The 27,184-nt window shown below is 38.6% G+C and overlaps 1 protein-coding gene across 5 annotated transcripts in view; it reads right to left on the bottom strand.

Annotated features, from left to right (window-relative positions):
• Window positions 1-27,184, bottom strand: part of LPIN1 (lipin 1) — a 79,642-nt gene that overhangs the window by 8,525 nt on the left and 43,933 nt on the right. For 4 of the 5 annotated variants that reach the window (XM_059842891.1, XM_059842893.1, XM_059842892.1 and 1 more), the window contains 13 exons: window positions 26,858-26,977; window positions 21,228-21,357; window positions 19,007-19,316; window positions 17,423-17,516; window positions 15,900-16,087; window positions 14,901-14,994; window positions 12,463-12,532; window positions 9,570-9,662; window positions 8,227-8,300; window positions 6,120-6,264; window positions 3,345-3,493; window positions 1,618-1,704; window positions 65-217 (listed from right to left, as the gene is read on the bottom strand). In XM_059842891.1, the coding sequence (XP_059698874.1) occupies window positions 65-217; window positions 1,618-1,704; window positions 3,345-3,493; window positions 6,120-6,264; window positions 8,227-8,300; window positions 9,570-9,662; window positions 12,463-12,532; window positions 14,901-14,994; window positions 15,900-16,087; window positions 17,423-17,516; window positions 19,007-19,316; window positions 21,228-21,357; window positions 26,858-26,977 (1,707 nt within the window). Of the gene's footprint in view, window positions 1-64; window positions 246-1,617; window positions 1,705-3,344; window positions 3,494-6,119; window positions 6,265-8,226; window positions 8,301-9,569; window positions 9,663-12,462; window positions 12,533-14,900; window positions 14,995-15,899; window positions 16,088-17,422; window positions 17,517-19,006; window positions 19,317-21,227; window positions 21,358-26,857; window positions 26,978-27,184 lie in introns of those variants that run through there. The other variant, XM_059842895.1, reaches the window with a different exon arrangement.

Here is a 27,184-nt window from a genome sequence, read left to right as displayed (position 1 = left end):
AAAGCTGATAATTCAGCCTCCACCAACCTTAGCTCCCTTCTCTGTAAAAGCAAAATTGCATTACCTGTGAAGAGCTGAGAACAGGCTGCTGGGACTCAGCAAAACTGGCCCCTGAGGCAGCACAGTTCCTCTTTCATTGACCCAGTGCAAGTATCCTCTGGTCATGCCTGCCATTCCAATAGCTCGTGCTGAGCAGTACAAAAATTTATATCCATTTCTGTGAGCAGATATAAAAGAAGAAACTACTGTAAAAATAAAGCAGGTGTTTAGATAGTAATAATTTTGAGGGTTTACTTTTACATGAATCAAATCATGGCTGTTAAATAGTATGTTTAACCCAGACTTAACTTAAAAGAAGTAAAAACATTTATGCCAGAAAACTGGGTAATTAAAACCCATCTAGCCCTGCTGCATTCAGTGATTACACCTAAAGAGGGCTCATTTATCTCTGCTCCTCTTATGGACTTATGACTCCTTATGGTTATCTTTCCTCCCTGTGTGGTGGAACCATTGTCCTTAGAATTACTGGAAAGACATCTGCAAAGAGGAAAACATTTGGCATGAAGCAGACAATGATATCTTGGCCTTTGTTGTTTTAACAGTGTTGCATTCCTGTCTCTCAGGCCTCTGCGAAAAAAGAAGTCCAGCAATAACATATTTTCTCAAGCTGGAACAACTTGAGCTTCAAAATGCAGTATGAGAAGTAATCTTTAACTTGACACTGAAATTAAAGTTTAGACATAAGTCACAGGTTGCCTTTGATTCTGTTCATGTTAGAACAGAATCCTATCTGATATTAGCTCAACAGCAGCTTACTTTCCAACTCCTATTAAAAAAATTGATTTTCATAAAATAAAGAAATACTGTATTCGGTACACACATGGTCATTAGATCTAACTGTCAAGCATTTATATGGTGTTCAGTTGTAATATAGCCACGACATAATTAACTCAGTAATTTGAAAACCAACATGACTCAAATCTATTTTTTCCCCCTACGTTTATGATCATCAAAGCCCTAACAACTGATAATGCTGGCAGGCACAGAAATAACAACTGCAATTAAAAAAATTAATTAACATTTCCACCAAATGTAATGCAGAGGTTATACATAAAACTCAGCATGTAAATTCCCAGACTGTCCTCTCTTTTCTGTGAACATGTTTGTCTAACATGCAGGGAAGTGTCTCTGACATAATTTAGATTCCAATATCCATAATTTATGATTCATCATCCATGTAAAACAAAAAGTAATAAATGAACCTTAGCATAACTCTAGCACACAGAACAAACCAGATTCACTAAGAGGAGAGTTGTGATATGTACCAGAGGCTCTTCACACATTCATGGTAATTTAAATATATAAGAAAAGCTGCCATTCTTGCAATACAAGAAAAATTCACAGATAGGGGGCTTCTGCTTTTGTTATCACAAAGCAGGTTTTGCTCTGCACATCATGCAGGAGACATTTACACTGTGTAAGCATCACTAAAGCAAGAAGATATTGATGAAATTGTCACCCTTACAGGTTAAGAGAAGCCTAGAGAAATTTAAATTTTTACGCACAAATGAATAAACACAAGCCACAGACGCATGAACAGATTTACTGAATACTCACTGGCTCACTTTATGGTACAACTTCGCAATCCCTTGGTGCGTCCAGTCTTTGCCAAGAGTTGGCAAAATATGACCTAAAGTATCTGACCTGAATAAAGGAAAAACAATATAACTGAGCTGAAAAAACCCCATACTTATAATAACAGTCAAGTCTAATACAAATCCCACTAACTTACTTGGAAGCTGCAAATGAAAAAAAAAGGTATTCTGTAAGGGACTGACTGTCATCAGAAGAGAATTAGTTTATTTCCCTTCTTTTTTTTAGATCGACTGACATGCTCATCCTTGGCCATGTTGTTTAAATTACTCCTGTGCCCCAAGATGGATAAGCTTGTGCCCCAAAAGGTAACACAGAAGTCACAGCACACAAGCATCACTCATGTCTAGGAGGCCACCAATGCTAAACATAATTTTTGAGGTTTACGTTAAATGTTTTCTAAATAAACCAAACATACCCATAACGTATGTTCATGGGAAATTGAAAGTATGAGGTAAGTCACATTTTAGCTTACTTCAAACTAACTTCTCCACATTAAGCCAGGAGTTGGTCAGGTGTAAACTATTTTGAAATATTCATTCCGGCTTCAATGTATTTCTGGCTTTATATAATAGAAGAATATTTACGCTATAATAACAAATAGTGCAAATTAGCATCTTGCTTGACAAACACTGTACAGATACACAGTAAGAAGTCCACGCCCTGAATAACTTGTATCTTAGAGGAAGAAATATTTGGCAGTAGCCTAGGATGGATTTGCACTGGCATTGTAAGGTGAAGTGATTCAATAACTCTGGGCAGATCAATAGCAGACAGAATAGATCCCACTCACTTTATTGAAGCTTAAGAAAGCAAAGTGGGGAGAGATGTTAATTTACATTGGCACCACACAAGAAGTTTGACATACAATGGCTAAATCACATGAAAGAAGGGAATTTCAGTTTAAATCAAGTATTTTAATTTCCCTCAGACTGTTCTTAAAAATTATTTTTCCTTGTTCTTTTTCCTAATTAGATATAGCTAAGTTTGATTTTGAAATAAATTAATTTCAAAACAAATTAAACATCCCACTACAAAAGACAATGCTTGTATTTTTATTTCATGCTTGCCCTGTTACACACACAATTGTTTTCCCTAGTGTTAAATACAATAAATAAATAGAAATCAGCAAGTCAGTAAATCCTTTTGGTCACTCCAAAATTATGAGTTTTATCCAAAGTACTAATCTAAAACTTTCCATCAGATTCTAGTTCTGACATTGATTTTGGAGTCTAGTCTTCTAAGTAATAATGCCTAATACTGGAATGCCCCAGGAGTGCCATTTAAAACAAAATTCACATGTTTCTTCTTTTTAATTACTCCTTCATATTTAATAACTCCTTTTAATTACTACCTACTTCATGAGTGTGATGCAACAAAAAGGTCAGGATTTTGCAGAAGGTCTTCCAATACTATCATGAAACATCAATAGGTGACAAATAATGGGTACATATGGCATGAGTCTATTAAGTTAAGAATTCAACTAAAGATTGTTGTATTGTTGGAAAGACAAATTTAAAAATTAAAAAAAAAATTAAAACAGAAAAAAAACCCCAAAACCAAGAAACAAAATGTCCCAAAACACTTGTATATGAAGATTCTGTGATTAACACTCCTTGTTAATTATATTTTCCTTTAAACTTAAGAGGAGAATCCTTGTATATAAAGTCTCTCCCTGTTCATGAACTCACCGTGTGATTGTTCCATCAATATCAGAAATAACAACTTTATCATCCCAATTCCATAGGTAAATGGTGCCTTCACAGCGGCAAGTGCCTTGATACTGGGTTGTAACACTAAAGGTCACATCATTGGGGCCATTCTTGAGCTTTAAGCTTTTCTGCAAGACATTATCAGCAAGGTGATCAACAAACTCAACATGTGAAATGGACACAGTGTAAAAGCTGCACATGTGCATTGCCTTGGTGTATTTGGCTGGGGAAGCTGGTGTGGATTTCTCCTCCCATAAAGTCAAACCCATTTGTGGGGTTGTTTTTGCCCAAAGAATAGGGTGTACTTGGGGGGTAATTCAGAAGGATAGGGAGAACCATTAAGTGCTTCAGGGAGATTTAACCTTGGGGAAAAAATAATCTGTGGTGTAAAATGTATGCTGCAGAAAGCAAAGTAACAGCAATGACACAAACTGATGAAGAATGAATTTTGCAAGAGCAAGGGAAATGCAATGAAAACCTGAGCTGGACCAGTGCTGGTGCCAACAATCAGGTATGCTGCTCTCCTATCTGACCACCATCCTGATGTAATGGAGCCCAAGTCATGGATCTGGAAGGGTGGAGGAAGCCCATGGAATGGGCTATGTATCTATGAAAGGATAGGATAGGAGTTAATGAAATGTATGTTTGGTATAGAGATGGTTTAAGAATGTAAAGTCAAATCTCTGGGTAAGGAGGGATTTCAAGAATGAGAAAGAAATACAATGGAACAGTTAGAAGATAAATCAATTATGTGGGACCTGAATGTGATACAAATGGTATGGAATGGGGTGGAAATTGTAATAGGTCTGGCTGAGCCGGAGCTCATTTCCCCACAGCTGCCTTCACAGTACTGTGCTTTGCACTGGCAGCTGGAAAGGTGTTTTGGGCACTGCTGAGCAGCACTGGCATAGCACCAGCACTGTCTCTCCAACATCAAGGGGCTGGGGGTGGGCAGGATCCTGGGAGGGGACACAACCAGGCCAGATGATCCAAATTAACCAAAGGGGTATTCCACACCATATGACATCAGCTTAGATATAAAAGTTAAGGAAAGGAAGAGGAACAAGGGGCATTTTTTATTCTACAATGTCTGCCTCCCACAGCTGAAGCCTTGCTTTCTGGGAAGTGGCTGAGCATCCCTCACTGGTGGGAAGTAGAGAATATACTTGTTTTTCTCTTTGTTTATCCACTTTATGTTCTCTCTCCCATCCCACTGAGAAGGGGAGTGACAGAGTGGCTCGGCTGGGCACCTGGCATCCAACCAGTCAACCCAATTTGGTCACACTGAATTTTATTGCTTTCAGTAGAGGTATTCTAAATAACAACAGCTGAGGCTTACCCTGTGTGGTGTATATTAGGCATTGATTTATAGAACAGAACAAAACAAATAAACAAAAAAACTCTGTTTCACAATCAGATAAATTAAAAAAAAAATCCCCAAATGTTCACATAAACAGTAACAAATGATGGAATGGGGACCATCTCTGGGGGTTTCCCACTCTGAAAGACAGATACATATGCAGAGAGAAATATGAGTAACAAAAAGTTCCATAAACTGTAATTAAGACCTTTTCTAGGGGGATTTGTGTTCTACAGTATTTTATCTCTTTTGTACAATAATAAACCTCTCACACCACACAAACTATTACCTTTTAGCCTACACAAACTATCCTTAATCTCCCTCCTTGCTGCCCTACACTGTCTCCTGTGCCACTTAGTGACATGCGAGACAAGAGGCTACTGATTTGATTCTATTTGAGAACCCAGCTGTTTTGCCAAAACCTGCAGGAATTTCGTACTCTTAGTATATCATTTCCTTCATTATCTTTCATTCCAACTTTTCAATTAGTTAAAAAGTGAAAAGGAGGTGAGAATACAGAACTCATAGGTAACTGATTAATCTTACCCACTGTTTCATCAAGAAACCAATTTAAGAGCAGTTTTAACTTCAGCTAATTTCTGCAAGGCTTCTGAAACTGTGAAGTCCCACTTTATTTGTGCAACCCCTGCTCTCTCTTTCCAACAGAAAATAACCAACATATCTCATCTGTCTCTTGGGAAAAACTGCATTTCTTACAAATTATCCAGGCAGTGAGTGATGGGCTGTTAAATGCTGTACGCCTCATGTGGGTTTCCTTCAGAAAATTAATTAACTGTACCTAAGATGACAAGAAGCATTTCCCTATAGTAGCCCATTTTTCCAGATAAAATTGAAATGTACAGAACACAAAACTGCAACAGTTTTGTCATCATTAGCCAAAACACCTCTGTCACAGAGGAAGAGAACTAGATTCAAAGAAATTAATAAGCTCCAAAGAAATCAATAGCCTGGCCTCATTATAAATTCACAAGCTGCTCTTTCAGAAGTTACTAACAGAAAACTGTATTCATGCAAAATACAACTATCTGCCTATAAATGAGAGAAAAGGAAAAGAGAGGAAGGAGAAAGAAGTGAGGCCTGTTAACATATACGCATTTCACATACTACAAGGAAGGATGTGGTTCCAATACACTTACTCAGGTGATAAATGCACACTTTGGAATTTGATATTTTTTGAAATGAGATCCCACCTCCAAACCCAGCACTTGCTGCAAGGAACAGCATTCATGTGAAAAGGCATTTTTGAAAAATATAATGAGAGAGAATTAAAGGCAAGATGTAAGAGCTAATTAAGCTTTGAAGCCTGAATAACAGTAAAGATTTATGTTGTATTAGAAATGCCATTTCAGGACAAGGATGTAAAATTAACTCACAAGTTGGTCAGAAGTGAGTCGAAGTGATTTCTTGTAACTGATTCCAGACAATAATGAGAGAGGACTGGAGCTGGTTTGCAATGACCCGAGGTTTTGTTTGGCAGCTCTAGGGTCTTCATCGCTTGAAGAAGATTCATCTTTTATTCTGGAACAATGCACACACAGAAAATGATGTTATCATGCCCGTAAATGCATCTCAGCAGCCATTAAAAATGCATTAACAGTGAGTCACCAAATAAGTAATTGATTCTCTGCTACCAAGTACTGTCTCACAGGAGGTCATTCATATCATGAGTTTTAATATATCAATGAAGTACCAAACTTTCATTCACACATTCCCCATTATTAAAACTTGGATTGTTACAGGCAAGTGAATGGCTGTAATAGCTTTCATTACTTAAATTTAATTAATATAAATTAATGTATTATATTAACTCAAAAATCTCATATGATAAAAAATAATAGCATTAGATACTATAACTTTAAAAAAATCCTCTGTTTTCAAAAGAAGAAAGAGGCACTTGTTATGCTGGCTTTCTCTGTGCCTCTTCTCTACTTCCCAAAGAATTAAAAAATTAATTTTAAAAAAATGCAGGTTATGGAAGTGTTATTATACAAAATAACTCCTCCTGTTCTTTCAATGAGCAGCTTCAGATAACAGGATTATTCATTTCCGGGATTTGCAGGATTACCCTGTTCAGAATGCAATGACGCAAAGTCATAAAACCTGAGCTCTCTCACAGTATTCTGCTTAAATACACATTGGAATAAGTACTTCTGTTCTCCTACAACCATTTTTTAGAAACTTCTTAAGGGTATTCTTCCTCATAAAGAATGTTTTCCTACAGTAACAAAAACCCCTATCACTGTACGTGCAAGTTAAAACTCTTTCAGATCCTACAAATCTGATCTTTAAAACAATCAGCATTTGGCCTTTTATTTCAATCACACCTGGAGGTATGTTTGGTAGTCCTGACCCAATATCAAGGTACTGCATGTCATGACTAGCAACATTTAAAAGCCTATCTAATCCTTTGTGACATGTGATCTCAAAAGCTTTACTCAACATCCCACTGTCATATCCCTACTGTCATATTTTGCTTGCAAACAATAATTTTTAATGAGAGATTTCTAAGGCCAGTTAAAATTTAAACAAAGAATTGCAATTTCAGAATCTAGTCTGCTTGAACTCTTAATCCCACTTTAAATTTTATTTTTAAACAACCATGTGAGAAACAGACCTATATGTCACTTGTCATCCTTGAAAGGAAAATCAGCCTTTTCAATTAACTCTGCTTCTCAGTCTCAGAGAGGCAACAGAGACAACACCCAATCTCCTACAGAATGAGGAATCCTCCTTCCAGCACACTTGTCTGGACTGCAACTGCTGACAACCAGAAAGAATGAGAGCTTTTTGTTTCAGAAGGGGGACCCCTTAACCTCACTTAATGAGCATAAAGCATATTTGAATCTGGTCCTTTTCAGCTGTAACTGCAGCCAGCACAAACAAGATGCCTTTACATTGAGATGTACATGCACAGAAAAGGGACCTGGCTAACTCATCCCTCTAAAGCAAGCTAAAACTCATGCCATGGAACCCTCCAAGGTGAGATTCTGGCTGTACAGTATGATTTGCTAGGAGCACAAGAAGGAAGAGACTTCTGCAATCCTGGAAAGAAGCAACAGAAAACCATGACTACTTCCTGTGAAAAACACTCTGGAAAGTCCCTTAAATTTCCAAAATATGCAGGAACCAATTCATTTGTCAGGCCCTAAATCTAAATAAATAAAAAATTTTAAGCAACTGGGACCTGACAACAGCTTGGGTTCATCTGTGATGTTCCTTTAAAAACCCTAGATAAATACATGTAGCTTTGGAGAACTGCTCCAGTTAGAGTGTGTTTCCAAGGGGCTGGAATGTGAGTCCCAGATCTGCCAGCCAAACCACAGAAATGCCAGGAGGGGCCTACAATTGTGGTGCAATGAGTAACAAATTTAAAGTATTTCACTGACACAGTATTTCTTTGCTTGAATAGCTGAGGTAACTTGCTTTCATTTTTAAATGATCACTCCTGCTTGTTTCAGGTACAGATGATTTTGGGGGTACCTGTTTGACCTGTTCATCTGTGAAGATTCTTCAGTAAGTCCACTCTCACTCATACCTCGCTCTGGCTTTGATTCCTGTAAAAATACAAGTATGAGTTGCTGTGCATCCTGCGTTGAGCAGAAAGTAGATGTTTCTACAAAAATATCTGAAAATCAAATTCTGCCTTGTACAGACTTGGTAAAAATCAGCAGTATGTTTGTCTTCTTTGTTTGTAGGCAAAATAAAACCCTTAAAGAATAGAGGCAGTAGAAAGAACTAAAAACTGCAACTATAAAACTCAGAACAATAATTAAGATTTCGTTTTGCAGGGAAGAAGTAGAGAAATACCAGGTTTAACATCTAGTGCTGTTGACGTTCTGGGATCAGCTCCATAGCTACTCAGTTCATACACCTCAAAAAGTTAGATTTCACCAGAGAAAGCAAAGTATGACTTGGGAGAAGGAAAAAACACTCACAAATTACCTTTCAGAGAATAATTTAAATCTTACATCCAGTAAAACTTTCTAAAGTGCTTTATCTTGACTGGATGCTGAACACTACCAAAGTCACTCCACAAGATTTTTAAACAGCATTAAAGTCAGCACAGCTCAAGAGATAATCAAATACTTCCAGAGAAAATCCTGAAAACTTCAAACAACTGTACAACTAAAATCTCATGCTCTGAAACCTATACCCACAGATCAGTACAATATCTCATGCAAGGTAAAGAAGTTCTTGACAGAGGCACAACCATAAAGTTGTATTAAAAGTAATTTTCTCCCCTCAAGTACTAATGCTTCAGTAGCATAAATTAATATGAAGAGGTTTTACTAGCCAACAATATTTCATATAAAGTTTTGGATTTTTCAGTTTTCCAATGTTCATCCATGACTAAGATTGTTATCACAAACTTCTAACATTCAGAAAAGAAACTCAAAAAGACTTTCAAACCAATATATATAGTCAGTTTGCCATCTTAGGTTCTGCTGAGTTTTACAGCTCACTCTACTCATAAATATGTCTGCTCTTCGACCATCAAAAGAAAGATGCTGAGAGGTAGGTAATAATCTGAGCGAAAATTTTAAATTAGTTGCACAACTCCGATGCTAGGTCTCCAAACAGAGATTTAATACATTAGATACTACTGCCTCAGACCTGTGTAATGAAAACAAATCAAAACTCTTCAGGCAAATGTTTCAGGTAGGGTCTCATCCAAAGCTTGCTGAAGTCAAAACAAACCAGACCTCAGACCACGTTTAATGTGCACACCCTCAGTCAAACTGAGCGAAGTTCTGAGGGATGAGTATGCAGATCCCAGCCTTCCCACTGCAAGCAGAAGGAAACTGCTTGCTTCTTAAACTTACCTCTTTAATAGTGCTGTTCCTCCCTCTCCATGAAAACCACCATCTTCCACCCTTCTTTGGCATCTTGTCCCTCATTATAGATTCCACAGTTGCCTGTGATAAATGGATGGTAACATAAAAAAGGCCCAAAATAAAGGACAACCTGACACACATAAATGAAAAAGTGCCAAACACACAATTTTAACTGATAATAAATAGAATAAAAGTAAACATACTGTCTGTGGACCATAAATTCTACTAAAGCAAAATCTAATGGTATCCAGAGCTGCTCTGAAGTAACTTAAGCATGAATACTTATGGTATTTTTAAAAGGAAAATGAAAAAGAAATCAAATCAAAGAAGAAAAAAAGCATAAAGAGATGTTAGTATAATGTCTAGAATGGAGAATCTGCTATTTCTATGTTATTTAGTACAAATTATATATTTTAAAAAATTCACTTCCTAAAGGAGGTGTCATGCAAAACAGTAACAAACTGACATGCAAGAGAGTTATTTACAAATTTTGTATTCAATAACCAGCTTAGCAAAAAATAAAGAAGTTACTAGCTTTTATGAGTTTATGACTTATCATGCTATGAACTTGACTGAAAATGTTAGAATAGTTTCTTTTATAAACCTTTTCTACTTTATATTGGTTCTACATACTAGACACCAGTAGAAAAGTTCTTTCAATCCATAATGACTGGAGCCTTATGCATTGTAACAGGGGAAGCTGAATTCTTTCACTCAGAGAGAAGCAACAGATGAATGGGAAAATACTAAGGTAAAAGTGGCCACAGAGTTTGTTACACCCTAGAACAGCATGGACACTATTTCTGAGATGACAGCTTCCACTGCAAGTAAGGTCACCAAAGAAAGCTGTGATGTTGATTAATGATTTTTAAAAAAAATTTCAAAACTGAGAACTCTTTGCAATTAAGAGGAGACTGTGTTCAGATAATGTGTGGCACAATGGATGCCTTTTCTCAGTTTTTCCATAGGTTTTCTTCACTCTATTATCTACAACATATTAGAAAAAAAGAAATTACAGAAAAATAAAGTTGAATTTTTTAAATAAAAGAAGAAAAACAGGGAGGAGATGGAGCTATGGAGAATGGAGTGCCACAATTGAGTACAGCAGCAATTTAAGAAGATTCTCAAACATGTCAACAACTTCCAGCAGATATCCTACAAACTTTTAGTGGGGGAATTTGCATGCTTACAATTAGATGTGCATATAAATGTATTTTACAGAATATCAGTAAATTTTTTTTGCAAAAACATCCATTTTCAAACACTTCATAAACTGTTTATTATTAAAGTATCTTAGTATTTCAATTCCTTAACCTCATTACTACAGCAAATCAAAACTCTAAGTAACAAGTCATGAAGAAAACCAGTAGGATGACTGGTAACATAAATGAGTCATTTTAGTTTCAGAGGTACAGTAAACCAAGCAAACCTTTCCAAGCATAGTTCAAACTATAAATAGTTTGTTCAAACTATAAATATTGGCTTCTCCACTAAATTAAAACTGCACTCTCAAGAAAGTTATCAGCATTCAGAATATAAATTAACCATAAAAAAAACCCCAAGCACATTGAATTACACACTCATAAAAGATTTTTCTCAGCTGATAACCTATACGAATAATGGCATAAGTATAAAGCTGTTGACAGAATTGCCATCTGCTGTAACATTATGGAAAAATATTTTATAGCACTTCTTTCCATTTACACATCCTAGGCAAAACCCAAGACATCTGGCTCAGGCTTTGAAGTGTTTAATTTAAAATGTAATTACCTTACATTATTTTTATAGCCAATGAAGACCCAAGAGGCACCTATCAAGGTCTGAATCACACTGTGTGAGCACCCAACAAATACAGAGTAGGATAACTATGTACCTTCTGTGGGCATTTGAGTTCCATGGGATGAATCCCACCTTCGATGATTACCAGAACATTTGCAGTAATGCACAAAACATCTGGCTCTGTGACATCTTTGAAATTCAAGCAATGTTTACCAGATATTTGGGATTTTTAGGCTAAATTTATTTTATACTGGGATGGTACCATCCAGCTGCACATGACTGCACATAGAGGTAACGTGGCACTAAGAAAGGAACACTGACAGAGAGTATTCTGGGCTTTACAGAAATTTTTAGTCCACAGTGATGGCAACAGAGATAGCACTTGAATTCACACAGAACAATCCCAAGGATATGTAAAGTGCTGCAAATGGCAGGAGGAAAGTTTAGGTTCAAAAATTTATTAAATCCATGTCTAACCAGGACACAAAATAGGGATAGTGGTGATACTACTATTTTATATACATTTACAGTATTTCTGTGCTTGTGTACGTGGCACCAGGTCATATGGCGTTGAACTAACTTCTTCAGCACATTTATATAAGCCAACACACACTGTTGTCACACAGTCATAGAGCTATCTGGCACTACCTACCTGGGTTATGAACAACCAACTGAGAAACAAAAAGCTAGCAAGCTGCAGCCCTTCCTCACCTAGTATTTAAACTTTATTCATTGAGCTTATTTATATTTATTTAATAATATATGCAGTATACATATAAAACAGAAAGCAAACACCAAGTATGCAGCTACAGCAAACACTACCATGGGTCAATGTAATTTATGTTTAAAATCCATATTAATTAAATAAAAAAGAAGTTTTCCTACTTCAAAATAGTTGTAATAACTTTTGTCTAGCAAACAAACACTATCCACAGACCAAACTTAGTCCTTATTTAGGCCATAACATAAGATAAATGAATGGTTATACGTGGGTAGATTTTACTGATGTGCAGATTCTCTTGTACAACAACCCATTTCCCTCCCTTAATCAGTGGCACCATTTTAAACTCCTCCTCTTACCAGCCTTCATGCTCAATCTCACCTTTGGCAAAGGTTTCTGGAATGCCTGCATTGCCAGCAGAAGGGGACCAGCTGTTGTCCAGTTGTAGTACCTGGGCACGCAAGGGAGACAATTACAGCATTTTGTAATCCCAAAGCCCCAATTCACAATCTACCTGGTATTCACCACCTGGCAGGTTAAAGCCATGAAGCACAGATCAAACTCTGACCTACACTAGTAATAACAGACCCATCTTATTCCACAGAATGCTCACAGGTATTTACCTCAGAGATTTTTCAGGGTATGCAAGAGAAGCTAGGCCTTGAGCAGAAAGGGTGTTTGTAACACAATACTCAAGTCACAGAATCACAGAATGGTTGGGTTGGAAGGGTTGAAGATGATTAGATTATTAGATGATTAAAGATCATCTAATTCCAAATCACCTGCCTTGGGCAGGGACACCTTCCACTAGATCAGGCTGCTCAGGGCCCCATTCAATCTGGCCTTAAGCACTTCTAGGGACATCCACCACTTCCCTGGACAACCTGTTTCAGTAAATCACCATCCTTACAGTAATAAAGACTTTTTAATCTAAAACTGTTCCCCAGCATCTTATCACTATTACCATATAAAAGATTGCTCTCCCCCTTTTTTCTCTTTAAGTACTAAAAAGCTGCTATGAAGTCTCCCCAGAGCCTTCTCTTTTCCAGGCTGAACCCCAACTCTCTCAGCCTGTCCTCATAGGAGAGGCACTCCAGCCTCTGATCACCTTTATGTCCCTCCTCTGAACTTGCTCCAACAGGTCCATGTCCGTTCTGTGCTGGAGACCCCAAGGCTGGATGCAGCACTGCAGGTGGGGTCTCACCAGAGCACAGCAGAGGCACAGAACCCCCTCCCTCGACCTGCCCCTGCTGCTTTGGATGCAGCCCAGGATATGTTTGTCTTTCTGGGCTGCAAACACACACTCTTGGCCCACATTCAGATTTTCATTCACCAGAACCCCCAAGTTCTTCTGTACAGAGCTGTTCTCAATGAGTGGATCTCCCAGCCTGTACTCATATCTGGGATTGCTCCAAACCAGCTGGAGCACTTTGCATTTTAACTTCTTGAATTTCATGAGTTTCTTGTGGGCCTTTCCTCAAGTTTGTCCAGGTCCCTCTGGATAGTATCACTTCCTTCTCTTGATTCCACTGCACCACTCAGCTTTGTGTCATCTGCAAATATGCTGAGGGTGCACTTGGTCCCACAGTCTGTGTCACTGACAAAGATACTGAAGAGCACCAGTCCCCAGCACAGAGCCAGGGACTGGCTCAGGAACACCAGCTTCCATCTGGACAGAGCTGTTGACCACAACTCTCTGGCTGCATCCATCAGCTACAGTTCTTACTATATTCCTCTTTATCACAGCATAAGCCACATCTTTGCAAGCTTTTTTCACTGCTTTTCCATCAAGGAACCACATAAAACTTAGGGGCTGTAGCCTGTAGGATGTCAAGCTCTTGCTATTATACACTGAACATGGCTCAACCCTTGCTGCAGACAGTAAGACAATTACAGTATCCATTGTCTAGGGAAGATGAAGTTCACATGACATTGAGAGAAAATGACATTTAGGATCCTCAATAAGGTCTCCTCTCTTCCCAATACATTCAGCAGGCAGATAAATACTAACAACAGATTCAGAGAACAGTGTCAGGGAAGCAGTGACTCACCTCAGACCACAGAGGTGTGAGGTCAGGTATGAGGCTGCAGCATCCACAATATAAACAATCACCTGCTACATCAGCCTTGCATGAGCCATGTCTGTGACCAAGGGTAGCCAAACCTCTCTAAGAGCAGCACAAAGCCATGATCTCTCCTCTGTTTGCAAGGTGCAAGCAACTCGCAAGTTAAAGAACCCCCCAAAAAGCTGCATCTGGCTTAGATCACAGCACTGCCCTGCTGCCAGCAATACAAACATACAAAATAATGTCTTAGCCTTGCAGAAATGGAAGCCTTGTACTCAGTGGGTGAAGTTTGACAAGTCTTGAAAAGCAATGCCTCTACAGAGGCATATTAGCAAAATATTCAGTATATACAAAAAGATTGCTTGGTACTGAGTGACTGGAAGCAGACTGATGTATCCCTGTAAATATTAATTATTCAAACTGGCTCAGGGCAAGCCTTAGCAAGTTCACATCATATTTCATTTTTACTCTGTCAATTGAATGTGAATACTATTAGCATTTAATAACAGCTTCTTGAAATTCAAACTGTGTCAGTAATAGGTCATCTGAAACTGCTCCTCACTTTCAATTCAAAGGAGGAAAGGTAACTATAAGGACTTGAATTCACTAGGGAGTTGACTCTTTCTGGATGAATCCAAGCTACAAACATTAAAAACCTGGTTTTCAGCTATAGTTATACTGATGTAATGCACTGAAGTGACAAAGAAGGGTCTTTGTTACAACAGTAATTTTTTTTTTCTGAAATATACTTACTTATTTCCAATCTTAACCACAAGGTTAGGGTCATCAATGATAGCAGGATTGTCCACAAACTGCTGATACGTTACTGCATGTTCTAAGAACTCTTCTGTGGGAGAAAGAAGTTACATTTGTAAAGCATGCATTTATAGATGCCTGGGATGGGCCAACCTAAACCTCTCAGCACCTCTCACACACACTGGTTTCACCTTCATTACAAGGGTGCTGAGATTTAACTGCAATATGGAAGCAAGTTGTTCAGAGACTCAACCTCAGAAGATGAGGGTCTCTGTTTCTGGGTGTTCTTCCTTTCAAAACACAGCCTAAAGTGAAAGCTCAGGGACTGAACTGCGAGGGAGGAAAATCTCCTTTTAGAAAAATTATGTCATTTACAAGTGATTCAGATGAGAGTATGACTCAAATAAATCACAGGATATTTGAAACATTTTAATAAGTAGCTTGTGAGCAGCAGTCAGTGCAGCATCAGGCTCATATGATTTTATGACACCACATTACTGCAGAAAGTGCAAGTGTGTTAACACATTTATTTTCACATTATGGCACTGGAAGTTTAAGGCACAAAGTATTGTGATTTATCTAAAAGTTACACAAGAAACTGGAGGTAGGGCAGGAATCAGGTTGAACTTTTCAACTCCTTCTTCTTATGTCCCCATTTATGGACCACTTTTTCACTCCTGACTAACAACTGTGAATTTCCAAGCTATATACTGTACTAAGTGGCAAAAGTATCATTAACACGACTGTGATACAAAACATAGCACTATCAGGAAGTAAAAATACCAATAAAATACTTCCAAACATTTTCATGTATAGTGGATTGCTCAAATGTGTTAAAAATCAAGAGAAGTTCTAGGAAGTTTATCCTTACATGGCCAGTATTTATCTTCTCAACCCAGTGCTGAGCACAGCCACAGGAGGGCTCTGCAGCCTCAGGCTGGGAAGCCCAAACCCAGCTGCCAGCACATGTCTGCAATTCACACAGTCATGCTGTACCTTTGGTTATCTCTTTGTTCTCAGTAAGGCCTCCGCAGAGAGAAATGGCGATGGAGGGCAAATCCCGGACTCCATCCGAGGTGCTCTCAGCCCCACTGTCAACGCCTGAGCTCCCGACAGACTGGGGAGAGTGGCTGGCTGGCCGTGCCCCCACGTCGGCCGTGCTCTTGCTTTGGGCATTATCCCCACTGGAAAAGAAAAATCAGGAATTCAGTATTCCTGTGCTCATTCCCAAATCTACTCCCTTTAACTAGTACAAGCTTGGGGGGGGGGGGAAGAAAAAAAAAAAAAAAAAAAAAGAAAAACCCTTGTTCACATTTCACAACAAAACAGTCATATGTCTCATGTGCTCTCCAGTATTAGATTGCTTCTATTTACTTGTCTAAACTAGGCATGTATAATTATAAGATTATACATGTCTTATACATAAACTTATTTATAAGAGCTAGGAAAATAAGACAAACTGTATAATCTTAATAGACAAAATAATGAATAAGACTAAGCAGAGTTTATACTAGTATAACTATTCCCACAGAGGAACAAGAACAAGCAAGTTTATTATTTAATTTATATTAACTATTTAAACTGACAGCTAAACCCAAGTTAATAATGTGTATATTTGTGTATTTATGTGTCACGTATATATAAATAACACACTCTACACATAAACTACTAGGATTAACATTTTCAGAAACAATAAATCATTATACCTACTTAAAATCTCATGAGATCAATATTACAAAGTTCAAGCTCATCAAACTCTGCTTTCCACTTCAGATTTATATAAACGCATTTGAGAAAGAAATTTTCAATCCAACGTTTTCCCCAAATAATCCTTCTCAGCTTCATTGAAATGCTATTACAGCAGCTAAGTTTAAGCAAGCAAAAAAAGAAAAACAAAGTACACAAGCTACTTTAGCTGTTGCTCAATGACTTTCATCAAGTGACTAGAGTAGATGTTGAAAGAGAACTATAAATGCTGCAAGAGGCTCCAGTAAAGATCAGAACAAGTTGGAAGTTGTCTGTTCAGGGTGCAGTATTTTCATGTACAACTGCCATTCATCTTCCAAAAATTATTTTCTCACATTCATATTTATAGGTGCATCAACCACAGTAGAGCAACATTAGAGCAATAATTTTCTGCTAATACTCTTAACAGTAAGATTTGTTCTTTATGGTAGTAAGTCAGGACATGGGGATAAATATATCCCAAGGCAAACCGCTCTCTCAGGCCATGTGAGTAACACTCACAAACATCAGTGTATATTAGATTAGATAACCATCCACAATCAATATATGATGATTAATTGACCAAAACAGAAAACCAGCTGCAAGCACTTTTCTAAGGCTAAAATGCAGCACCTTCCAAAAGTTCTAATATGCCTCTCTCTAGAAAATTTTACTTTCCTTCTGCCTTCATCTCTGCTTGATATCTTATCTGGCTGGCAATGAAGAGTTTGATCTAAGTATGGAAGGTGAAAAGAGCTCTTTAAAAAGTAAAAATATAAGAAAAAGACTTATACTTTTTGGGGAAATAAAGTGCAGCAACTTCTGGATCCATGTCAGTGAGGTCATCTAAATAGACACCATCAGCACCAAGATGCCGGCTCCGTTTGTCTGTAAGGGACAGAATAAATAAGTCTATTAATTCATATTTTCTGAGTAACAATACAGAGCTGTTATTATTGTTCAGCTATTCATTTTAAGACTGAGAAACCAGAAAGTTATAACAGTTTGTGAACTGTATTTGTACAAAATGATACTGCCAAAAATATCAAAACAAGCAGTTTATATACACTGCTCAAACTATGAATTAACAAAATGGGACAGCAGAGGAATACTTCTGTGACACGCCAAAGACTCCCTACCCCAGACAAAACCACTGTGAATCAAAAGTCAGAGGAAAACAGCAAAAGGAAAACCTTCTAAGTATTTGCATAGGCCTATTATCACAGTATGGCAGTCAGAACATTTAATCTTTGATTAACTAATCTTACATCCCTCCTTGAAAAAGGGAAACAACAGACTAAAGTATAGTTACCAACACACTGTAACTGGCTCGTTGTGAAGACAACTCACTTTTAAGCACACACAGCCGATGTGTTATGTGTGCACATGCACCACTGTAGGGACAACATACCCCTTCTAGTCCTGTCACTAGGACCAACACAGAGCCACCACTGTCCTGCTGTTGCCAGTAGACCTAGATAAGTAACCACTGTAAGGTCAAAAATTAATTTGGTTTCATTCTCAAACCCACAACTTCTCACTGTCTCAATTTCCAACACTAAGCATCACAAAAGCAATCAGGAAATCTATACAAGGACTGAATAGTAAGCAGAGAAACACTTCATTTTTTGTTTTCAAAGACAGTGGAATGCATGGGGAAGAGGCCAAGAAACTTGTGTGTTTACTGATTAAAAAGCAGCTGCACAAACTAGGCTTATATAGAGCTTACATAATTATGGAATAATTATAATCAGTGCTCTAAAACAGAACATTTGTAAGCAAATAAATTTCATGTGAAGACTGTAACACTTGTTCAAATGTTATAAAATACCATGGAAATAGAGCCAGAAATTAGGACAGAAAAGCAGATGAAGTTGTATTTCACATATTCAGGACAAGATATGTATCTCAACTTGTTTTACATGCTTTTCACAGAACTGAAAAGCATGTAAAACAAAAGCACCTTATTTTATGGCAAATCCGTTCATTGTGCAAAAGACATACTACACATTTGCACTAGAGCAGAGTTTCCACAGTTACCAGCCACACATCACTCAGGTGAACCAGCAGATCTACAGTCTGCTTATACTCAAAAATGAAATTCCAGAATCTGTCAAGTAGAGCAAGTTTTGTAGTCTTGCTTATATGCAGGAGCTGCCAACAACTTCAGACCAAGAAGAGTCTTCTAATACAAATCTCATGTGAAAACCTTGATGCACAACTCAGGTTTTGAAGGCTCATTCCAGAGCTTACTCCTTTTCTGATCTGAAAGTGCCTTCAGGGCATGGATTAATTTATATGGGAAAAAAAGATGCTTTATGACCATGAAATTTGAAGATAAAGTCATGCATATAAAAGCATGGGATCAACAGCTTTACCTTTCTTTCTGGAAGGGGAATCCATCTTGCCAGTTGGTTGGGCTGAGCAAGCTGCAGCTTGCTTTATTTCTTCATTTGCAGGCAATGGGGGTTCAGCTGCTCCTGGCAGCTCTGTCTCTGGCTTATTTGTCTCAGCTGGTAAGGGCTCACTTTCACCAGCAATTGCTGCATCTGCTTGTGCAAGGGCAGGCAGAGGAGACACTGGGTTAAACTCCTCTACAGGAGAACTCTGGATGACCCGAAAGTGAGTGCTTTCAGAAGGATTGACATCTGCCATGCTGGGTTCCTTTGCTTTGAGCAGAGAACTGGCCTGTGAAGAAAAATTAACAGATTACTACAAAGAAAAGCCCTTAAAAAAATACAACAGCCAGAGTTTCACCTGTTCTGTTCACTCCAATGAGATCGGATTGTCAGGATGACCAACTACAGCAGAAAGCCACCACTGAGACAGAGACTACAATATGCAAAAGACCTCTCTGCTATGTTTGTGCAAAATTCCTTTGCATCTTGAGGCCAGGAATAATTTGTTCTGCAATGTGCTCCACAATCTTCATTTTCCATTCACCTGCAAATCCCACCTCTCACCCTGCCTTCCTCTCCTCCTGTGAAAATCCTGGCTATCCCTCAGAAGGCAGACCTGACAAACAAGAGAAGGTGGTGCAGACTGGAGTCCCTGCACAATCAAGATGGTCTCAGGCACCAGGACACTGTCTAATCCCCAGATTTAGAATTTAAATCACTTCATAGGAACAATCCCAGATCTTTTCTGAGTGTAGGACAGGAAGTGTTCTTACAGAGGGACAGAGAGGAGCTGAACTACAGCAGCAGCTGCACAGCTGCTATAACCTTCATGTCATAGCAAACAAACAACTCCTACATGAAGCTCAACAGCAGCCAAAGTATGACTCCCAGTTCAGGTATGGCAAGAGCAGAAGAACTTGGGACACAGACGGTGACTGCAGAGAGAAGAAAAGCAACTGGGAGTAAGATTTGCAAGACACACAAGGGTGTGTGACTGCTATATGAAAGATCCACCTAAATTTCCTAGCAGGAAATCCTCTATTCTAGACTGCAACTGCCAATTTGGAACTCCTGCATAGACCTGTGCACTTATATCAGCTCTCTTTGAGCAGAAAATAGCTCCCAAATTTCTTGTAATGTACACAGGGAGGAGAATAGTGCAGAGGTGATGAGACAGCTCACCACTGACATATTAAAGAGGCCAGAGCTCCTCTAAAGAAATTAAGAATTCTGGATTCCCACCCTCTTTTTCACTAATTACCAACAGAGAATTACAACAAATTACAATAATGCCATTATAGTTCTGGTGCCATCACCAGAACACAGAAGTCCTTCTGAACAGGATGCCCACTTCCCTGGCCTGCAAATCAGCAATTTTTCCTCTTTATACTGTGTGTGAGCCCATCTCTCCTGCAGTTCTTTCTGCAGAGAAGCCAGCCTTCAGCAGGAGGTGCCAAACTCTGCACTATCCCAGCCCCCATAGTTGCAGTATTCCACTGAAACCTGACCTCCAGCTCTCATACCCCAGCGCAAATGCATACCCTAAGGCTCCCCTTTCCCACGTGAATGCTGTGACTCCTCAGGAGCTGTCACGAGGAGCCAGCCAGCACCTGACCAGCCTGCAGTGTGGGCAGCTGCCCACAGTTTCTGTGCAGCACTGGAAACAAGGCTGTCGGCTTCAGATCCCTCACCTAATTGGGACAAATGGCTCCAGGAGGAGACAGGCACCAAGCCAGTCCTATCAGCCAAGAGAACAGCACATCAGCACATCCACAGATCCAGAACTGAAGGTGTCACTGGATGCTTTTGTACTGAAGCAGCCCATTTTCATTTCTGCGAATCTGACTGTTACTACCAGGCACCTAATTTCCATTTAAGATAATTTATGAATTTCAGTGATTTACCAAAGGATGTTGGGTTTGATTTTTTTCTGTTTTTTAAGCTACTAACATTTACAAGACTGGGTCTCAGTTACTTCTTCATTTTCTACTACATATCATCAGTATTGAGAATATCCATGCCATAAGGCACTTTCCTATACCTCCTATGAGGTAAGATTCAATTATCTTACATAAAACACTGTAATTTTACGTAAAACCAGGATCCATTTCATCTTCATCAGTCTGCAGTAGATTAAGCATACATGCCCTATTAAAGCACAAGAGATGCTAGCAGGAATTAAAGAACTTATGTTGGATACCTTTGCAGCCTGGGGTAGCTCTCCCCATGCCCAGTGCATGTGGGGATTATCCTTCAGTCCACTTCTGTCTGTAGGTTTACTGACTAATTCTGAGTCACTTTGAGGAGTAGGAGGACGTGAGTCTGATGGGCTAAAGAAAAACAAACAAAAAATGTTACAAAAGCAAAAGTAACCACAAAGCACTGAGTGCTTTCCAAACTGATGTCCACCAATACAAGGAATTGAAGACTGAAATAATCAAAAGCCAACTGGAGGTATGAAAGCATAGAAAAATAGTTTAAAAGTTCAGGATCCTCTTACACTGGCATTCAGAGGTCTCATCCCTTTTTCAGTAAGTGCTGTCAGAGAAGCAGTATTTGAGAGGCTGAAAGAGAGAAAACAAAAACACTGGACTTGATTTCAGGAGGGTTTTTGGTTTTCTGCATGGCAAAAAGAATGGGGATGGTACCAGCAGCAGCAACAGATGAATAATGTATGCAAAATGCAGAAATTACTCACATCAACAAGACACCTTATCCCTGACTAAGTAATACTTTAATCTAAGAAATACTGACTAAGTAATACTTTAATCTAAGAAATCCAGTTGACTTTCTAACTTGTTCAGCTCAATCACTGGATGGATGTTTATAAGGAAAACAGCAGGAAAGCTACAGAAAGAATTTGAGCCCTTTGAGTTGAAACATATTCAACTGTTTGTTTTGATAATTACTTGATAACAAATATTTATAAATTAATTAGTGGATTATCAGCTTATAGCATATTTTTAATGTGATGAAGTCAAGAACATGATGTCAAGTCAGTCATTAATAAATAATGAATCACTGATTTCAAGGACAGAAGGAAAAATTCAGATTATCTGCTCTGCCTTTCTGCATAACACAGGTCATAGAATTTCCCCCAAGACCTCCTGAACAAAGCTTGCATTTTTTATCTGAGCTATAACATGTCTCAGTATACTCATCCAATCCTGATTTAAAATCTAAAAGCAACAAAGAATCCACAACATTCCTAAATCAAAGGTGCAAACTAAGTTACTTTCATTCTTAAAAACAAAAGGCTTCCACCTCATGAAGTGCCTAACTCTATGAAGTTCAACAAGGCCAAGTGCATGGTGCTATGCCTGAGACCAGGCAATCCCAATACAGGCTGGGCAGAGAACGGACTGAGAGCAGCCCTGGGAAGAATTTCTTGAGGGTGTTTGTGGACAAAAAGCTGAGAAGGTGGTGAGGAACTGGCACAGGTTGCCCAGAGAAGCTGTGAACTTCCCATCCCTGAAGACCAGACTGAATGGGGCTCTGAACAACCTGGCCTAGTGGAAGATGTCCCTGTCCATAGCAGGAGGGTTGAAACAAGACAATCTTTAAGGTCCCTTGCAACCTAAATCTTTCTGTGATTCTACAGTTCTATGAAAGAGCCAAACTGGTGTGGATATTCATTTTATTCAGAAAAAGATAAAGAATAAATCAAACATGAGGAGTTTATGTAAAGGTAAAATCATGGAATGGTTTGTAATGGCTGCATCACATCTAGTCCAATCAGCCTGCCATGAAACCAGGTTGCTCAAAGCCCCACCCAGCTTGGCCTTGAACACTTCCAGGGATAGAGCATCCACAAATTTTCATGGCAACCTATGTACAATGGCAAATTTTCATGGCAACCTATGTTCAACACCTTCACAGTGAAGAATTTCTTGCCCAAAGTCCAAGCTTTCAGTTCAAAGCCATTGCTCCTTGTCCTGTCCCTACATGCCTGTGGGAAAAGTTCCTCTCCTTCTTAGCTACTGGAAGGTATTGTAAACTCTCCCTTTTTCAATGTTTTGTAGAGCCAGCCGGTATGGAATTCACTGATCACACCAAAATAATTACTTCACATTCACATCTCAAATAGCAGCGACCTAATTACCTACATTAGTCACTGCTTTCATCTGTGCAGTAAAAAACACTTCGAATATGGACAGACACTAGGACTTTTTAGTTACAGATATTTATGATACCTAATTAAATTATAAAATTTATAAGCCATCTTTTTAGGGCCTAAGAATTCCAATTTTTTATCAGTCCTCAGGGTATAATTTGACAGATGAAGAAATCAATACAGTGCAATTTTTAAAGTATTTTCAAGCTCTAAGGATTCAAGAAATGCCAAGTGGGTTTCTCAGCAACTTCCAAATCATCCACTGAAAAGTTTGGAGGATTTGCAGTATGTTCCATACTTAGAGGCCATTGAAACCTGGGAAATCAGTAGCCTGAGCACTTCAAAAAATCTCAGTAGGCAATAATGTTCCTACTGCTGCTTTAAGCCTAAAATATCTAGATTTAAGGAAGCCTTGTCACTTCATGTCTTACTTACCCTGTGCACTACAGACATTTTAACCTCCAAGATACCTATTTTTTACCTAGAAAAATCTCCAATCTGTCTTTGCTCAGCCCAAGCTCACTTACTCAGACACCCTGAGAGAATAAAGGTATTGCTTCAGCTTGGGTAGAGCCTCTGCACTTTGCAGTAAGAGAACAGATTTGGGGTGGAGGGAAACATGGTCTTCTCCAAAATTTTCCCTGAAAATACAGTTCCCTTGTACACACAGCTGAGTGGGGAAGAGCCCGAGCTGTTACTCAGCACTGTGATTTCTATTCTCAGGGACACAATGAAAGTACCAGAAATGCAGCACTCACACATATGGGTATGTTAAAGCAGCAGAGCTCTGCTCTGTGAAGGTTCTTACTGCAACTGCTGCCCAATGGTCTGGGTTTGCCTTGGGCTGAACTGCATCTTGCAATTCCTGTGTCCTTAAGTTATGCACTGACTCAGCCCAGCTGAAATTGCCTTGCCTTGCACAGATTGCTGAGATACTACAGATCAAACCAGAGCCACCCATCCTGTCAACAGTACACAAGAAGGAAGGGAAACTTCAGGTATTTAGCTCAGCAACTCTGATTCACATCCCATAGACGCTGGATATTTGTATCACAGTCCTATATATTCTTTAACAGCTATGACTTCACTTTATCTAATCTAATGAAAAAGAACAAGGAACTTGGCCTGTAGTTGGCAGTTCTGCAATAACAGACTACAATAATCTTTGCAGTGTTTTCTACTGGAAGCAGAGATCCCTGAAAAAGCAGCAATATGACCTGAGAAAAAGCCCAGCCCTGTGTGACAAAAAGTATCTGTGATAAAAGATGATCAGAAGGAAAGAGGCCTCATGTCACAGCAATGACTGAGAGCCTATGAAGCACCTCTTAGGTGGCCATAATAGCATTCCTTCCTTCACACAGAGGAAAAAAAAATTGCTGAAAGACCCACTGAGCATTTCTTATTTCAACAGCTGCAAACACAGAGCTTCAATCAGACAAGTTGCTACAGCACTTTAAATGTCTGTCTAGTCTGTAAAACAGCTGAACTCCAGAATAAAGTTCATGAAACCACCCAGAGCACATCACTGCTCCATGCCAACCTGTGCTCCTGCCCTTCCTTGCCATGAGAACATGCTAAGGACAACAGTTTTGAACATCCCAGGATCTCCCTTTGACTTGGTGCTGCAACATGATCAGGTTAAAGAAGGCAGACCTAGAAGCTGGAAAAACCTCAAGATTATCAGTTTTGATACAGCTTTAAGCACCTAGTATGGCAACTATGTTGATATAAGCAATGAGTAATTTAGCCTGATGTATTACTCAAAGCTTTCCCAGCATTAATGGAGAATTATAAAGGTCATATTCTACTACTTTAAATTTTTAACATTGCTGTGACTTCTCTCCATTGACTTAATGGAGTGAAAGAGCTTGACTGCAGAATCTTGAGACTTCTTGAACTTAAGATAGCACAGAAAGTCTCTGTACCCACTTTTAGCTCTGTGGAAAAGAGGAATCCTACACTAGTGCAAAGGCCTAGAGAGAGTTTTCTTTTGGCACGGGGCTCTTCCCATTACAAGGTTTGCATTTTTTATTACTCACTTATTCTCTGAGGGTTTTGTTTTGCTTTTAGCAATATATGCACAAGCAAACAACTCAGGAACACCATGGGATAAAAATGTCATTAAAATATACACTGATTGTAAAAAGATATGTGGAAATGTCAGTCTTCAGAGGAATGAATTCACTAGCTAAGTTCTTCCTTTTTAGGATTTTTATCATCTTAATGAACTTGATTTTTAACCCAGGCTTTCACTGACAGAATTTTCTATCAGCCACCCTCTTTCAATGGATGGTTCATCAAGGTAACTTACTGCTACTCAATGCACACAAAGAAGCAAACAGAGAAAGTGGTTTCCAATGTCACTTTCAAAGTGTCTGGGTTAGCAGTAAGTACAGCTACAAATACAACAGCAGTTCACATAGTCTCAATGTGGTAAAAATGTAGTAAAGTGTTAAAAGAATTAAAAAGCAGTCCAGAAAAGAGGGAGGACAACTGTTCTACCTCTCTGGAAGAGAAAAGTGAGAAGATTGTTGAGGACAAGAGTTAGATAGGCCTCTGTCTGCTGGAACAGTGAGGAGAATGGTTTGCCCTTTACAATCTATAGCCTTACTGGGCAGCAGAGCATGTGGGGAGAAAGACAGGGTGTCATTATATTCACAAGTGCTGATTAACATAAAATCTTTGTGTATTAGTTACACAAATGCTGACTATACATTGAGAGTTTTCAAAAGAAACAAGAAACAAACAGAACACACAGTTCCAAAAGCCATCAAAAGGGCAGGGTATTGACAAGTGCTATCAGCAGCCTGGTGAAGCCAATCACATTAAGCTTTACAGGCACTGGAGAACGTTTCTTCCAGAATGCAACTCAAAACAGTTCAATTTAACCATTGCCCTGATATAATCTCCTCACACTTCCTTCCTCTGCCCCTCAACTACAGAGGCAGGATATTGAGATAAGACTTGTTAGAACAAAGTCTTGTGAATACTGCTGCACTCCAGTAGTCTGCATGGGGGATGTGGAGCACATGGGGGCATGGGGCACACACACACAGATCTAACAGGAATTTTAGTGCAAGGCACTGAGCAAAAAATGGTCCCTTTTTGACAGACACAAAAAGGGAGGTCCAAACTACTCGGTTTTGACATGAAAGAGTCACATGCATACAAATACACATACAGGAAAAAGCAAGCAAATTACTGTATGTGTTCTTTTCACACAGTAAATATATCATATCTATGTTAAAAACAACATGAAAAGCTCATTTTCATTTAAAAATACTTATTTTTATATATTAATTCCCATCTGGGAAATTTTTAAAAGGATTACACTTGAAATACTGAAGACTTATATACCTACATTCACTGAAGCCCTTACAGGGTGTGTGCATCAGGCAAACATTCAGATTGTACAAAACACTCATCCTCTCTACAGCATTTATATGCAAACAGTGACATTAACAGATAAAAATTTCCTTCAGAATTTATGGACCTGCATTTTTATGTATGCATTTGCTGTATCAAGGACAAAGCCAACATGATGTTTTGGTACACTATCTTACTGAAAATATAAAAGTATTCATCTAATAATGGTCACTGACCATGTTTGATATCCAAATCTTTAGTGAGACTTCATATAGTACTCACATAGAAGACACTAATGGAAAAATTAAAATAAGGGTACTATCTAGAACTGTACTATCAGAAAAAAGTACCTTTGAAGAGGTGACCATTCTCCATCTGAATGAGGGTAAGGTGCAGACTGAGAAAGCACAGAAACTGCAGGAGCCTTTACGTCAGATACATCATCAACAAACACATCTGGAACAGGGATCCTAAATAGGGGGAAAGAAGTGACATTTAAAAAACATTTAGTTACTGAATTTTCATATATCTCAGCAAACAAACCCTATAGCAGAGAAGAACTGGCATAACCTGAACTAAAAGAAAATAAAGAAATGTTATCTGATTCAAACCATCTAGTTCACAACACCACAGAGAGTTCTTATGTTTTTAATGTCATTTTCTTTACTTGAATTACT

This window comes from Haemorhous mexicanus, chromosome 3, assembly GCF_027477595.1.
Source record: "Haemorhous mexicanus isolate bHaeMex1 chromosome 3, bHaeMex1.pri, whole genome shotgun sequence".
NCBI classification, from domain to species: Eukaryota; Metazoa; Chordata; class Aves; order Passeriformes; family Fringillidae; genus Haemorhous; species Haemorhous mexicanus.
This window is presented reverse-complemented; position numbering and strand designations above follow the sequence as displayed.